The sequence below is a fragment of the Myodes glareolus genome, chromosome 4, assembly GCF_982192425.1.
Source record: "Myodes glareolus chromosome 4, mMyoGla1.1, whole genome shotgun sequence".
Taxonomy (NCBI): Eukaryota; Metazoa; Chordata; class Mammalia; order Rodentia; family Cricetidae; genus Myodes; species Myodes glareolus.
The window spans coordinates 35,894,741-35,912,301 of record NC_142029.1 but is presented as its reverse complement, the minus strand read 5'-3'; the positions used below and the strand labels follow the sequence as shown (position 1 = coordinate 35,912,301).

The following is a 17,561-nucleotide window of genomic DNA, read 5'->3' as shown; positions in this document are numbered from 1 at the left end:
TTTAAATCAAGTTTAGTGTTTATCCTTTGTTTATGTTTAAAACAGTTAGTTGCCTTTCTTCTAGCGAATGTGACACACAGACACATTGCTTTTGTCTGTTGGCTTCCCAGTGGACAATAGCACACCAGGACTTCCTGTTCCCACTTAACTATGATGCAATACCACTTAGCAGCATTTTCTACATCTCCCTGCTCTTATTCTTTAACGTCTCTGGTTACCACAAGATCATTGCATTTGTAAAGTTTGATATTCCATCCAATAGTAGAGAGACTGTCTCCTCTTACTAAGATTGTTTTAAGAAGTCTTTAGATAAAATAATTTCACAGTCGCCATATATATTATGCTAATTTATGCATTTTTTTGCATTATTGGAGAATGAACTCAGGGCTTCAGGCATCCAAGGTAAGGGCTCTACCATTGAGTTGTAGGCCCAGTGAAATATGTAGAGTTAGTTCTTGCTATCTTAGATAAATGCTATTTTCATATTTTTTCAGATGCTACCTGTTAAATTTCTCAATTTTCTTTTTAGAAATAATAATGCAATTAATTATTGCAAGGAAGAAATTATAAAATAAATGTCACGGATAATGGGGAAATGTTAGTTCGATTTCTTCAAGACTAGTAACAGGTCCTGTAAATGTGTTATCTTCACAACTATGAAATAAGAAGTTCCCTGCTAATGCTTTAAAAAATTATGTGAAACAAACTGTAAAAATAAAATTAATTATTGGAGTCAATGTGATTATATAACAGAAAATATCACTAAGATGGATTACAAGCACTTGAAATCAATGTTTTCACTATGGAATATAAATTACTACCTACCCATGGGGAACAGAAAGGCATAATGATGCTGGGTCTTTCTGCTGCTTGTGAGTATGGGTGCCACTCGTTGGGAATGCATGTGGTTTCCACTCAACCATATCCTATAATCCCTATTTCTTCCCTGGCCCTCTTTTCTCATTTAATGCAAAGGCAACTATAGTTACTGTGAGTTGAATTCTGGCTGTGTCCAAAGCCCAACTAGCAGTGGGCTAGCTATAGTTGCAACCAGCAACTATAGTGTTGACAGTAGCCCTGGGACACAACTGTAGGTATTTTAGGTTTGAAAGACAGTATAAGTCGGTCCAGAGCTGCCTTTGTAGTTGAACTTGTTTATTCTATCACATTGAAATGATTTATAAAGGAACTATTAAAGTCAAATTACGTGACAATCTATATTAATAACTCAATGATAATGTATGGGCATTTTATAGAGCTCTATGCCCAGAATCAGCCAGAGGTAAGATTCTTTTTGTAAGCATTATTTCAAATAGTGTATATTTGAATGTTGTATATAGGAGAATTCACTTAATTGAACATGGTAACTTATTACACATAGTAGGTGTTTAGCAGACTTTTCTAAAATAGCATGCTTCCTATCAGTCTATTAACCCTTCTATTCCTCTTTCCAGTAGTAAGTAATATTATTGAGTACTTACTATTGCATGAAAGTTCCTGCACCGTTCAGCTTTATCTGTTTAATTGTGCCCCTTGTTTAATGGGGTAGCTACTCTGAATGGATTTTGTAGGTAGCTATGGAAAGAATATGGTGCTTATTTTCTGTGTTCTAGTTACAGCACATGAAGATCACCTAAGCACCCTACTAAATATTGGTTCATTTAGTATTGAATGATTCCCAGAAAGTTTTTATGGTTTTTGAATGATAGATTTATGAAATTAGATAGTAATTGTAAAGAGTAAATGCATTTTAAATTATTTCTTTCAATTTTTTGAGAGTTTAATACAATTACATAATTTCCTTCTTAAGTTTCCTCCATTCAAACCCTTATAGCTATCTCTCTTTGCTCCTTTCTAAATTCATGGCCTCCCTTTTTTATTACTTCTTGACAGCTATCTATATCCATCTATCTATCTATCTATCTGTCTGTCTGTTTGTCTGTCTATCTATCTATCTCTCTATATTAGGAACATGTACTCATTTCTAAATACAATACAATACAAATAGATACAACTTACTCTGTCTAATGCTATTTCAATGTGTATGTTTTCATAACTATATCCAATTATATTGTGCTCTTCCCTGGGTATAACTATTTCTCCTCTCAGCATCTTAGTTGCCTACAGTTCTGTGTGTGTATGGGCTGAGGCTTCACGGGCTTTCTCCATTCATGTTAGCATGTCGTTTGTATCATCCTCATTAAGCCCATGTCTAGGAAGTTATATTAGTGGGCTTGACGTTGACATTCTCAGGAGACAACCTCACAACAAATTCCCTGGTCCTTCGGCTCTTATAATCTTTCACTCATCCTTTACAATGGTCCCTGAGCCTTATGCGTAGGAGTTGTGTTGGGACTGGGCTCCATAACTATGAATTTTGATCAGTTTGGTTTTTCTATAATGGTCTCTGTTGCAAAAAGACATTTGGTAGATGAGGAAGGAAGGCCCAACTTATTGTGGGTGTATGGACAAATATTTAGAATATAGTTAGAGGTTATGGTGATTTATTAAAGTTATGGGTTCTCCTTCAGGATCCATTCCTATTAAAGATAGATATCTAGAAAATTTTTATGTTTTTGAATATAATATTTATCAAGAAATAATTTTATTTTGACACAGTTTTAACTTCTTATTTGTCTTAGTTTTTTGTTTTGTTTTGTTTTTCAAGACGGGGTTTCTCTGTGGCTTTGGAACCTGTCCTGAAACTAGCTCTTGTAGATCATGCTGGCCTGGAACTCATGGAGATCCGCCTGCCTCTGCCTCCCGAGTGCTGGGATTAAAGGCATGCACCACCACCGTCTGGCTCTTATTTTAGTTTTGAGATAATATAATTACAACACTTCTCCTTTCCCTATCTCTCTCTGCACCCTCTCAAACAATCCTTCCTTCAAACTCATGGCCTTTTTTTCTTGTTATTACATGAATGTAATATATACCTATTACTTAGTGTAAGTTTCTCAGTTCATATGAATTTTTGTGTGTGTGTGTTTATGTCTTCACAGCTGACAGTTTGGCAGTGGATAGCCAGTTGGTTTGCTCTTCCTTGGGGAAGACCCCCTTTCCTGCTCCCAGCTTTCCTTTGTTGCCTAAAGAGTAAACACGTTTTAAGAAGCATGTTTTTTTTTTCATATGTGAGGTAGATATTAAACTGTATTTGTCAAACAGTGAAACATCATTTTCTCATTTTCAGGTAACTCTTATATCTTTTTTCAAGTAGACTGTTTGGTAATGTTGATGGTATTTAAGCTTTTAGTGTATCTCTCCTTAAAGTAAGCTTTGTTGTGATAATAAAAAGAGTATTATAGTCTTAATTTATATTATATAAATTTATTAATTATATTATATTAGTTATATTATAAGGTCTCACATCTTGAGAAACATATGATCTATGTGAGTAATAAGACTGTAGCAGATAAAACAACTAGAACCATTTTAAAAGAGTACTAACCTGATGACCTACATGGACAGCAGTGTAGCCCTACAACATCTGGAAGGTAGATTGTCCTGCAATGGCCAATAATACAACGTGTCAGAAAAGATAAGTATAGGGTTTGTGAAAACGATAATATACACATTTTTATTTATTTTAGAATTTTCATTACATTATTATTATTATTGCGTGTGCATGGCATGTGTGTCTCTGTATCTGTGCATGTTTGGAGGTCAGAAGACAACTTTCGGAAGTTGGTTTTCTCTGTCCACTGTGTGGACTTTGAAGGTCATCACACTTCCCAGTAAGTGCCCTTTCACATAGACTCATCTTACCAGCCCCAAAGCACACGGGATTAAAGCTTACGTGCATTTTGCCTGGAATCTTGAGCCTAAGTTCCTTCTAGCTCTCCACTCCTCCGTTTCTTCACTAGACTGTGGCGCTTGTGTTTGCAGTCCTGATCTATCTACCGCTCATGCTACATCAGTCAAATGTAAGTCCTCAGATCTTAACAAGAGCTTTTGGAGTTCAAAAGAGCACCCTCACTCCTGTCTATTTGGACAGAACATAGTTACATGGCCACATTTTCAAAAGAGGCTAAACAACAAAACTTTGGTTTGGTTTGGTTTTGCTGTGTGGAAATCTGCCTCCGTGAAGATGGGGTTACCTTCTATGAAACAAATAGTAAGGAATGATATTGGGAACAACCATTGCGGTCTCTAAGAAAATTAATACTCATGTAAGAGCATGCCTATCTAGGTGCTTGCATTTTTTTAAGTCACAATTTCAACGAAATATAATTGTCTCCTACCTTGAGAATGGGTTTTGCTTTGTTTTCCACTCTAGGCTTTAGTTCTTGGACTCAGTTGAATCTCTTGCCTCAGTTTCCTGAGTACTAGGGATCCAGGTATACCTTAGTTCAATTTACTATCAGTTTTCATATTAATATTATAAAATAAGTTATAATTCACTCTCCTCTCTCACTGACAAAGGAGACAGGCTTTAACTTGCAGCCCAAGCTGATCTGGGTAGTCCACACAGGTCTTAAAGTCAGCAAGCTTCCCCACCAAAGCCACATTCCTACTTACCCAGATTACAGGTACGATCCTGTAATAACTGATTCAGCTACAGCGCTGTAGATACAATAAAGCGTCTTCAGACTTTTCTTATCTAAAACATGTAGTCCATTCTGAAAAGTAATTGCTACCTCTTCAACGCCCATTTTCACTTGAGAGGGGAATATTTCAGAGATTTCAAACCAGAGATATATTTTAGGTAGAATTTATGTTCCAGAGAGAACTTTTACTCCATTTATCATGGATAGGAGCAATTAATCACTCATTTCAATCAGTAGCAAAAAAGTTTACATTAGAATATAATTGCTCTCAAGAAAGGTAATTTCCCTCTTGTTTTGTCTTCCTTTGGAAAATAATTTGTTGAAAAGAGCACTACATGAAATTGAAGAAATGTGTGAAATCAACTAAAAAAAATTATGATTTACATTAATTTTTTCATGTGCAAAGCACATTTCCTCTATGTTTTCAGGTTTTCTCTATATTATATGTTTTCTACATTTTTACACAGTGATTTATTAGCTTTATATGACCTAGTTACATGCTGGTTTCTAGTCTTGTCCTGAGAAGTGTTTAAATGAAAAACTTGATATTTTACATTATCTTAAGAAATAAAGATAAATATGTCATTTTCATAAAAGCTGGAAGCAAGACATACATTAATTGCATTACATCTTTTCCTTCCTTATGTGCAGCATTGTATCTAGTAACTTGAGAATTTCAAATTTCAAATATAGAAAACAGTGATAGTGGCAGACTTTAAAAAACCACCAGCACGGGCAAATGGACACTATATATACTATATATATAGACATACACATGTCTATATAGATATACATGTCTATATATATGTATGTATGTATACACACACATAACACGGAAAATGTATATGTGTGTGTGTGTGTGTGTGTTTATCACTGACATTTGAATTTTTGATTTCGATGAGTTACTTGATCCCTTTGCAACCTCCTTAACAATATTAGAATTAAGATCAATTGCAATCAAATTCTCAAATTCTGCTACACATATCAACCATTCTAAAAAAAATGCATTGGTAAATAAACACAAGCAAATTCACATAACCTCTCTGAGCTGGGTAAAATTTCAAGTTTTTGTCCTGTTAGGAATTCATTTCCAGAGAAAAATTACTGGAGGAACACATGCTCCTGTTACTGAGGTTCTATTACCGTTTGAGTAGGTATCAAATTGGCAGATCTTCTTGAATGATGTCACTGTATGCAGGAAAAGATCGGTCTGAGGGTACGAGGTCCACAACTGTGTACAATTTGTCCTTAAGGAAATATAGATACATATGAACTCTGAGTTCAGAGGTACAATGTGACACTGAAATATTTTACCTTACCGAATAAACTGAATACTATTAACTTAACCAGTGTGAGGTATTTAGATCTACTGTGCTTATTAACAAGTCACTACTTTTACCAATAAAATCCCATTTTTATATACACTATGCTAATTCTGGTGCTGAAAATGTGAATAAGGGAAGCATTCAAAGCAGCTAGCCTCAAGTCTGGCCTCTTAGAATGCATGCTAGGGCAAACCCCTGCGGTGCAGATTTCTGATTACAGCAAGCGACTGCCTTTCCTCCAGTGCAGCTTCAGCCCGCACAGATATTTATAACACACGGTGATGAACTGTCTTAAAGTAAATCACAGACACCATATTATTATCTTTTCTTGAGGCAACAAGACCAACTATTTCCCTCCTCAAACTTTTGATTTACGTAATTCTAAAAGCTATTAAAGTTGTAAGACTCCCTTAATTTCAGTAGTCATTAGATTTATTTTTAATTTAATGTAATGTTTTTGACAAAACTGTTATATGAATTATCAGATATGTAAAGATAATTGGGAGAACTCGCTTGAATATACTTCAAATACATTTTAACAGAAAAATGGTATTGTTTTATGCTTCCATCATATAGGATTAGCCTTGTTTTAGTTCCATCTTGGTTCTCATTTCAGTTGAACTGATTCTCTCTTGTGACCTTGGAGTCCTGGAGTTCCTTTGTCTTCTCAAGTGCTTCTTTGTATTACAATCCTCTCTCTCTCTCTCTCTCTCTCTCTCTCTCTCTCTCTCTCTCTCACACACACACACACACACACACACCTCAGTCTTCTAAATGCAATTAAAAAGTGTTTTAATTTAATTTTAAGAAGATCTTTCCTTTTCTCTGTCCTTTATATTTTTTTTGCTTTGTCCTTTTAATGGGAAAATATCTGAAAGAATGATTTTGTTTTCTTTATTTCAAGTTCCTCATCAACTTATTCTGACAGGCTTTCTCTCTTTGCTATTCTTCTGACCCCTTTCTAATAAGGCTGTTGACAACTTCTCCAGCATTAGATGATATGTCCAGATTTTTGCTTTCTTGTTCTTGATCTCTGGCAATGTTTTGCATGACTGGCTATACTTGTTTGTTTCCCATTGATAAATATTGATAAACAGCATAAAAAAAGAAGCTTGGGGAAGAAAGGGTTTATTTCATTTATTTTCATTTGATAAATTTAAAATTTATCATCTCAGGGGGTCATAGCAGGCATTCAAGGCAGAAACCTTGAGGCAGGAGTCAAAACAGAAGCCAAAACAAAAGATACTGTTCTTCTGGAGTCACAACCTCTGTCTCCTATTATCTTTTTGCTGCTTCTTCCTCACAAATTCCTGAGCCTTGAAGGGAGGGGTTTCATGAGACATGCCATTTAGGAAAGAGGACTGAAAACTATTCTCTCACTCTCTGCATATTGTTCAGTTGTGGGTCTTTGTAGTAACTTTCATCTTTTCTGATGGAGGACTGAGCCAGGAACTCATCTATGGGCAGAACAATTTGTCAATAGGAGTCACTGTATTACTATGTTTCTCCAGCAGAACAGTAGTAGTGGTAGTAGGTTACTCCTAAGCACATGGCCTATATAGTCACAGGGTTTTGACCTCATTAGCAGTGTCACGGTTCCCTATATTAGAATGGACCTTAATTAAATCCAATCAGAAAGTGGTTGGTGGCTACTCTCCTAACATTTTGGCAGGTTGCTATTGTAGACTGCAAATGTTTTGGGGAGGTGTCATGAACATTACCTTTCTTCTCAGGTAGCACATGGAGTACCTTCCAGGACAATGAACACTAGTCAGTAGAGGTGAAGATTCTATTTGGGACACAGTTTGATTCCTCTGTGTTTGATCACATAAGGAAATATTGTCTTCAGTAATAGGGTCTTACGATAAGTCTGATAAGACTGTGAAAAAATGATCAATAACTTTGGCAAAAGTCTGTGATTCTTGGGAGGGGATCCTTTTGACTGATGACTCATAAAAGTATAGCCTAGGTCTTGCACTATAGGTTTTACTTGGTGGCATACAATATCTACTTGGGATATAATTTCCCGATATTCAGTATTCTTTTAAAATCCTTTCAAAAAATTTTTAGGAGATTTCTATGGTAGTAAGTTCCCATATGATTTTTTTAAACAGAGCTTATTTTATTTAATATACACAAATGATAAATGAACAGAGTATGTTCTGCAAAAATATGAACCTGTATCTTTGGTGGTAATGTACTTTTTTATTGATTTTTATTGAGCTCTACATTTTTCTCTGCTCCCTTCCCTGCCTCTCCCCTCCCATTCAACCCTCCCCTCCCAATTTACCCAGGAGATCTTGTCTTTTCCTACTTCCCATGTATATTAGATCTATGTAAGTCTCTCTTAGTGTCCTCATTGTTGTCTAAGTTCTCTGGGTTGTGATTTGTAGGCTGGTTTTCTTTGCTTTGTGTTTCAAAACCACTTATGATGATTTTTCCAAAGGTTTTCAGTGTGAGCTGTTCCTCCACATAGTCCCTCCTTTACCTTGCCCACATATCCTATCCCCATTTAGATCCCCTATTCTAGTTTCCTCTAAGTATCTCCACAATGCTGCATTCTATCCCCCTTTTCTTGGAAGAGCCATACCTCCCCTCCTCTCCTGTCCCTTACCAGGTGCGCAATCTCAGGTTATTTGGATTGTTGCATACATACTGAAATCCGAAAATCTGAATCCAAATTTAAGAGAAAAAGTGATATTTGTCTTTGTGAGTCTATGTTACTTCACTCAGGATGACTTTTTTCCTTGCTTCATCTATTCACATGGAAATTTCATAGGTCTGTTTTTCTTTAGCATTCTTTGTGTAAATATAGCACATTTTCATCATCTATTGAACAGTTGATGGGCATCTGAGCTGTTCCCGATATCTACTTATTACAAATAGAGCAGCAGTGCACATGGATGAGCAAAGTGTCTCTCTAGAAACATGAATAGTCCTTTCAGTATGTGCTTAGGAATGTGTCAGCTGGATTTTGAGGTAGATCTATTTCCAGCTTTCTGAGGAGCTACCAAAGTGATTCCTACAGATTTTTTTTAAAAAATTCAGGATTGTTTTAACTATCTGATATTTTGTGTTTCTATGTGAAATTGAAGAATTTTTTCAATTTCTGTGAAGAGTTGTGTTGGAGTTTGTATGGGGGTTGCACTGACTCTGTAAATTGCTTTTGATAAGATGGCTATTTTCACGATATTATGCCTACTAATCCACAAGCATTGAACATCTTTCTATTTTCTGGTGTCTTCTTTATTCTCCAAGGCACTTGGTTCTTCATGAAAAATGGCTACAATTTTATTGATTTCATGAATTTTATTCTCATGAGCCAAAACTCTGGAGAAAAAGTATTTGTCAGGTAAATTCAGCTAAACTGTATTGTATTGGGTCATTATGATTTTGAACTCAGGTCATTTGTCAACTGATAAGATCTGATTAAAATTTAAAAATAGCAAACACCGTAAATTGACTCATGTTTATACACTACCAATTTAAACATTTTATAGCAAAGTTAGTGATTAATTTCCTGATAATCTAGTTTTCACTTCTTACCATCCTATTTTGCAATGTAATGCCCACTGTAAAAACAAAATCTCACAGAAAGAGCATAGAAGAATTTAATATATAAACCTTAACACAAACCAAATGGAGACTTCTATCAGATTGGCACTAACCAGTTTTCTACATTCTGCCAACTAATGACCATCATAGATGGCTTGTCATGTGAATATGGTTTCTTCAGTTCAGAATTTTCACTTGTTCGCATGTCCTGTTATCAGGTTGCTCCAGAGATAATCAACATTATGAAGAAGGATCAGTAGTTAAGGAAAATTGCAACTCCTGGTAAGTCATCTAAGTGCCACAGAACTGAGCTCTATTGTCTGTGTATTTCTTCAGGAATGAGGAAACCTTCTGATTAAAGCATACATTTAAATGCATCCAGGCAAAAAAAAAAAAATCACATGCCGTAAGACATTCATTTTCAGAAGCATGAAATTAATTTTGGAAATATAATTATGTGTATATTTAATGCAAGCCTTAAATTGGATGTTTTATAAAAAGCCTTCTCCATATATCAAGTACTCATTTAGCATATTCTAAATTATATATGTTTTGATAGACTGCTGACAAAGTGTAGTTTTGTTTTTGGGGTGTTTTTTTTTTTGAGCACAGTAAGTACACATGAAGAGATGCCTGCAGGAAAAATTTCAAATATATGTATATCAAATCTATATTTTAATTTACTTTTAAACTTCAGTGAATATGGGGTCATGCATCCTGTAGTTACTTCAGAGGATAAGAGCACATTGACTAGCACCTAATTCAAGCTTTATGATTTACTTTCTCCAACAATCAAACAACAACATGACTAACATTAATCAAGAAATTTGTTCCATGACTTATTTAACAATGTAACAATAGTAACTCTTTTTCTGGAAACATATTCTGTAAAGGTCAAGGGACATTTGTAATTTTTTTTGTCTTTACAGTACATGCTCAGGACAGCAGTGGAAATGTTCCCAGAATGTGTGCCTTGTTCATCCAGAGTTAATTGATCACATAAATAAAGGGGACTATGGGTAAGTTCATCCTTCAGTATAGGCCTCTTGTCATTCTCACTTACTCAGAAGACATACTGTGTGTCATTGACTTCTAACCATGGTTATTAATTATAGAGAAAGATTGGGAAAGAAAATGAAAGGAGAGTTTTAGAAACACATGCATTTCATGTGTACAAGGTGAACATTAAATGGTTAAAATACGATGTGTAAGTAAAATGAAGGCATAGATGCTAGCCTTAGAGCACTAGGAAATATCAGTGTCATCGTGTGGTGGTGAGATACTGAGAAACATACATAGCACACGTGATAGGTAAAATTAGAAAGCTGAAAAGTTTGATTCAGTCTAATCATTTTCTCCCTGTTGTTGCATTAACCAAGCCAAACCATGCTCAGCTTTCCTAGGTAAAGCGTGAACTCAGTCAGATGGTGCTCTGCCTTGCCCATACTGTAGTGTCGCACTAATCTACAGTTTCTTGGAAATAACTGACATTCAACCAATTTTACTTACATTGACATCAAACGGTATGTGGACGTGTGCTATGTTGCTAGCAATTTTAAAATAGAAAAATGACCAGGAAGTGCTAGGAAAAAACTGCTCTCTGCTGAAGACTATTAAATTAGGTCGCTTCTCCACTTACATATATGGGAATTTGATGTAGGCACCCACATTTGTTTTCATTCCAGAACTGAATGAAAGGGTAATAGCTTGGAGAATCTATGCCTTAACATTTCTCCACTGCCACTTACCAGTCTTTATGCCATCGATAACATTATTGACATTCTGAAAAATGCCAAACATAAAAAGACCATGTTGAAGCAACTAGAAAGTGAGGTAATGTATTTTTAAGGACCTTTTGAACAAAATGACATTTTTAGAAGTTTGTATGTGTATATGAGGATGGGAGTAGGACAGTTGTCTGATATTAAAGCAAAACTTGGGGGAATGTGCTCTCTCCACCATGTAGTTTCCTGGGATTGAACTCCCTATGTCAGAATTGGTAGTGAGGTCCATTACCTCTTGACCAATCTCAAAGGCCCCTGAGATACATTTTTTAAATACAAGTACTATTTCTTTCAGGTATAAAATTTTATGTCTCTCAGGATGATGCTAACACTGAATTTCAATGTACCTAAAGTATTTTCTTGGAAGACACAAAGTACAGAAAGTCACATTTTTTGACATTAGCATTCTAAAGTCATTCTCAAGTTCTCTGTGTGATGTGTTTGCTTAACCAATGTTTTAGGTGATAGCTTGATGACATTTGAGTATTTCTAGGGAAACCAATTATGGTTTCCTGTGCTGAAATTGTATCTAAATCATTAAAAAGACATAATAAACACAAGATTATGTGTCATCTTGATAAATGACCCTAGTCAGGGTTCTTAAAGGAATCTAATGCCGTACCTAAATTGGACAAATTTCCCAGAAATCGTAGGAGAACTGCACAGCTTCCAACTGTTCTAGCATTCACAGGAACTACTGTTAAGCAGGGTGGAAAGCAAGCACTCTTAAGAACATGGGTATCTTTGGGTACATGCCTTCCTTGGAAGAAGAGTTTTCCTTCCCTTATTTGCTTGTTTGAGTATAATGGAGGGTTATGCATGAGGCATAGGCTTTCTACTTTTGTAGAAAACATTACAATATGTGACTTACAAATAACCAAGCTCTGCTTCCCCAAATCTTTACTGCATATTAAACTCAGGTCTGTATTGATTGTACATAATATACTACAGTGCATATTTATCTAGTTAATATTTATTTATTTATTTGTTTGTTTGTTTATTTATGCAACAACATTTTGCTGCATAGTCCAGGTTGATATCAAAGCTAAGACAATCTTTCCTGTTCACCCTCCCAAGTTCTGGTATTACATGCTTAAAACACCCTAACATCTCTGTATTATTTTTCATGGCAATGATTAATGTAAAATGTCTTTCTTTCATGACATTGCAGAAAATATAAACAAATATTTTTGCCTCAACTAATTTATCCTCTACTTGAAGAGCCAACATATCATACCTTGTAAAAGGCCAGAACATAAAGCCAAATAAAGTTCCACAAATAATCCCGAGTGAGAGAGAGCAAAGGGAGATTCCCACCTGCTATATTTATCTGAGATTGTGAAGCAAACACTCCAGACTCAACACTTTCAAGCTATAACCTCAACCTTGCTTTGTAGCTCAAGCCTACAGTCCCAGTAACTGAGAGGCTGAGGCAGGAGGATCACTGTGAGCGTGAGGTCAGTCTGAGTTTGAGATAACCAATCTGGGCTACAGAGTGAGACTCTGCCTGAGAAACTAAACTAAACTAACAACACAGCACAACAAAGCACATTCTCTTATTTATGCCTGTCAACAGTTTGGAATGGATTCAGCTGGGGCTTTTCTTTTGAAAATTTTATTAGTTCTTTGCAAGTTTTACATGTATGTTGAACAGATTCAGTTGTCCCCAACAAATTTCAAATATTCTTGGCCACGTAGTCTTCTACTGAGAGTGGTGGTCGACTTGCAAGGAACTATACTCTTAGGGGAAAGTTTCTTCCAATACCTAACAATAGCCAATAGCTCCACAGCGAGGGGTCAGACTGTGTGGCCATCACCTCTCTGCTTGTTGATATTTGGTCTGTTTTGGGGATTTTGTGGGTTTTATTTATGCTGTTGAAATTCTGTGAGTCATGTGTACAATTGCCCTTCTGTGTGCAAAGATTGTTTTCTTGTAGCTACCCCTTGCTCCTGGCTCCCACTCATTCTCCTCTGCAGTGATCCCTGAAACTTGGTATGCGGGCTGTAGTATATGCTGTTTTCTTTGGTGTTGAACATTCTGTGTAGTCCCTTATTTTCTTTTCTTTGACCAGTTGTGAGTCATTATGAGTCAGTTTAATATCAAGTCCATTAACAAAATTTCTAGCTTTTTTATTGTCTATGGCCTATGATCTGTTTAGTCATAGGTTCTGAGTCTGAGTATGATGTTAGGTATGGGTTTTATCATGTGGAATGGAACTTAGAGTCAAGCAGAAAGTGATTGATTACTCAGATGATTTTTGCACCACTATTGTACCAAAGAGTGTGTCTTGTCAGGCCAGCCATTAGAGTAGCTCAAAAGATGAGTTGGTATTATTGATCACTTTTTTCCTCTGGTAGCATGTCTACCACCTTCTAGCACTATACAAGCTAGCCAGTAGGTATAAAGCTTGCGGGTCTGTATCAGGTTGATTTTTGCAGTGTGTGTCAAGCATCTGTTATTTTCAGCAGTAGGGAATTAGGGTTTAGTTTTGGAGTATAAAAAAAACAAGGGACATAGCCTGTGATATCTGTGGGTCTATAGGACCTCTCTGGCCAAGAACTATAAATAAAGTAATTAAAATATAGAACAGAGCTTTTTTTCTTTTGTTACCCTCTGGTTGGTGTTATGTAAGGGTTTTGGTTCTTTTTTAGGTTCTGAAAATTTCTAGGTTGAATTTTTTTCTTAGTGTTTTAAAACTTTTCCTCCTACTTACTTATTCTTTCACTCACCTTGATAACTTTGTTGTCTGTCTTGATGTCATAACTGTTTTGTACACATCTTGAAATAAACTTTCTCATCTGTTTATTTGAATTTCTTTTGGTCATGGAACCTTATAAAAAAGTAGAACTCTGGATTTTTTTTCCTCTGGAAATTTTGCTAGCTTGCTATCTTTATTTTGCCATACTGTTAAGTGTGTGTATGTCGTGGTGAAATGGTACCTCCTGTGCTTTGTTTCTTTGTGTGCTATTCACCATCACTGGAGAGGCTATGTCCTCAAGTTTTTAAATTTTTCCCCTTCCCTTTGTTTTTGTTTATTTTATGTGTACTTCCCTCGTGCGCTAGATTCATTAGGTACTCTATTTAGGAGAAAATCAGCTGTCATAAAGAGACTGTGATGGTTTCATAGAGGTCTTGGTGACAGCTTAGCTCTGTTCATCAAGATGCTATGCCAAGGTCCATCCATCATACCTGTCATCCACACACCCTCTCTCAAGCATGGTCTGGGTGGGAGTGTTAGTAGTCACTGCCCGTGTTTGCTTTTGTGTTGCTACAATAAAACTCTGATCAAAAGTAACTTGAGGAGGGAAGCGTTTATTTGGCTTATAGCTCACAATTCATTACAGAGGAAAGCCAAGACAGGACCAAAGGCAGGAATCTAAAGGCAGGAACTGAAGCAAAGACCATGGAAGAACACTGCCTTTGGCTTTTCTCTCAGGTATAGCCCAGGTATGCCTTATACACCCTAGGATTACCTGACCAGGAATAGCACAGCTCACAGAGGGCTAGATCCTTCTGTATTGATTAATAATCAAGAAAATTCCCCATAGACTTATTCAATTGAGATGATTCCTCATTGAGTTTTGCCTTTCCCCAGTTGGTTCAATTGAACAACAAAGCTATCCAGGTCTTTCCTCTCTTCCAGCTCTCACAACATATGAGCTTCTGTACACCGTTTGTGGTCTGCTCTGCAAGCCACACAGTGCTCTAAGCTCTGTCACTTTCTCCCATGAAACCCAGTGGATTTCTTGCTCTTGCTGTAATGGAGAGGATGTAATAAAACTATACAGATGTTCCAGTTTTAGGGTCCTTAATCCTTTCTCTGGGGCTATGCCTGAGGGCTGATGTGCCTCTGTTCCTTGGTGGTAGACTGGGGTAGGCTGAGCTTGCTTTTTGTTTCTCATTCTTGAATCTTATTTTGTTTTTATTTTTCTCATATAATACATCCTGACCATAGCTTCCCTTTCCTAAATTTCTCCATCTCCTGCTGTCTTCCCTCGCCCTCAGTTTCATCCCTCCTTTATTTCCCTTCAGTAAAGAGCAAACCTCCAAGGGAGAACAAAAGCCCACCTCGTCTTAGTTCTTTGCTCATATTTCCTCTATTGGTACAATGCATGGCTTTTTTATCTTGATTTTCTTCCACTTACCTACTCTCAAAGACATCATTTCTCAAGAATTGAACTCGAAGATGCCATGTGCCTTGAAGGAACTCTAGTGAAATTGGAGCCAGTGCATGCCCTCAGCTAGCAAGAGGAAGATCTCTTCTGTCTTATTAGTTTATTTTTGTTGTTGTTTGGTCTTTTACACTTATCTATTTATTTACATTTACTTGTTTATGCATATGAGTGTTTTGCCTGCCTGCATGTCATACATACCACATATGGCCTGTGGTGCCTGCATAAGTCAGAAGAGGACATTGCATCCCTGGAATCTGAAATTATAGAAGGTTAGGAGCTACCATGTGGATGCTGAAAACTGATTTCTGGTCTTTTGCAAAAGCAGCAAACACTCCTAACCACAACAGAACTATCTCTTCTACCTGTTTTACTATACATCCTTGGCTGGCCTAGAGCTCACTGTGTGGACCAGACTGACCTTGAACTCATAGAGGCTCCTGAGAGGTGGGATTAAAGCTGGAACCAGCCCTCCAGATGAATCTCTCTTTTATTTTAAAATGCTTATTCGTTTCGTTAAATTGAGTTCTCAGTTAAATTATCCCTGGATGTCTCATATATTTAGAGACTACTAATGCAGGGAACCTCCCCCTAAAAATCACTTTGCCCAACAGGTTCTGTTTGTTTTATAATTAACATTACATGTGCAATACAGATCCGGAGGTTGCCACCTTAAAATCCCTTAGGTGTTGCAGTTTTTGCTTTAAAAATATTACTGAGGATTGAGTTGAGTTTCTCATGACTCAAAAGGTCCTACCACATCATAAGTAATTTTGATGACTGACAAAGAAAACAGAGTTTAATATAGACCTGATTTAAATACTGAAAGCATTTGTCTGTAGAGTAGAAGGTTTGCATGAGCAATGTTTAAAAGTCTGTCTGTTGTCTGGTGTTCAGCCACCATCACCTACTGCAGAATTCTATCTTCAAATTTTCATCTCAAAATTTGAAAATAAGGCACTTTTCCCTAATCAAGGTGAAAAAACAAGTCTCTAGAAAAACATGCATTTTAATAGCTTATTTCTAAATAATGGACTTAATAAGTTTACCAGTAACTATTAATGGTTAACACTGGATACAAATTAACTCACTTATTATCTAAGTAACATTTGCTGATATAATCTCTTTAAAGTGGGATAATGGAGATTGCCAAGCAGCCACTCAATGGCAGAGCACTTGCCTGCCTAGATTCAGTCTCTAATACTGCAAAATTAAAATATATGACTAGCTAACTTTTCATTTTTAATGGATACTTTTGTTTTGCTGAGAAACTTCAAAACTGAAAAAGTTCAAAAGGCACAGACTGTCCTCTTTAACCTGCAAGTTCTAGTCTGTAAAGTCAGGTTTCTTTCTAAAGAGCAATTATATACATTTAAGGGAAACTGCATATATTAGCAATATCATACTTAATCTTTTTATAGTATATAAAGATCTCATATTCTTGGTTTCAATATATAATTATGTGGCCTCACATTTCTTGTACCTATCATAACAGAAACAGGTCAGATCAAAGACTGTATTTCATTTTTGAAATACAGTATTTCAAAAATCTTTATTTTTTTACAGTATTTATTTATTTTACAATATTTATTCATGTATTTCATTTTTGAAAGATCAGTGTTGCAGCCGTATGAAGACTATTCACTCTGTATTGATATTTCTCATATTTTGACATCCCATTACTATATAATTTTCAGATCTAGAAATAAGCAGATATTTATGAGTGATACCATGTAACCTATACATATTTTTCTGTTTCATTTGTAAGGTAGATGGACAGCACAGAACTATAGCCAATTCTGGGGAATGACTTTAGAAGAAGGGTTCAAATTTCGCCTTGGTACCTTGCCACCTAGCTCTGTGCTTCTGAACATGAATGAAATGACAGTAAGTGTTTCTTTCTGATTCATGGATGTACCCGTGTTTTTACAGGTGAAATATTTAATGAAATCTGAACTATAACATACAATTTTGATTTTTCAGAACCATGAAAATGAAACATTTTGTTATATAAATTTAAAAAAATGCTAAATATAAAAATCATTACCTATCTATAAAATTTGTGTGTTTTTTAAAATGATGACTGGGTGTTCTGTTTACTTGTTAATGATTTCACAGAAATATATATATCTGCTGAAAGATTTGATATTCTATGTTTTCAATGACAAGTGTTGATT

General features: G+C 35.9%; 1 protein-coding gene across 3 annotated transcripts in view; it reads left to right on the top strand.

Moving 5' to 3' along the window:
- The window catches only part of Tinag (tubulointerstitial nephritis antigen), a 101,282-nt gene that overhangs the window by 5,425 nt on the left and 78,296 nt on the right, over positions 1–17,561 (top strand). For all 3 annotated transcript variants that reach the window (XM_087905383.1, XM_048423994.3, XM_087905382.1), the window contains exons 2-4: positions 9,646–9,709; positions 10,357–10,446; positions 17,157–17,271. In XM_087905383.1, the coding sequence (XP_087761509.1) occupies positions 9,646–9,709; positions 10,357–10,446; positions 17,157–17,271 (269 nt within the window). The remainder of the gene's footprint in view (positions 1–9,645; positions 9,710–10,356; positions 10,447–17,156; positions 17,272–17,561) is intronic.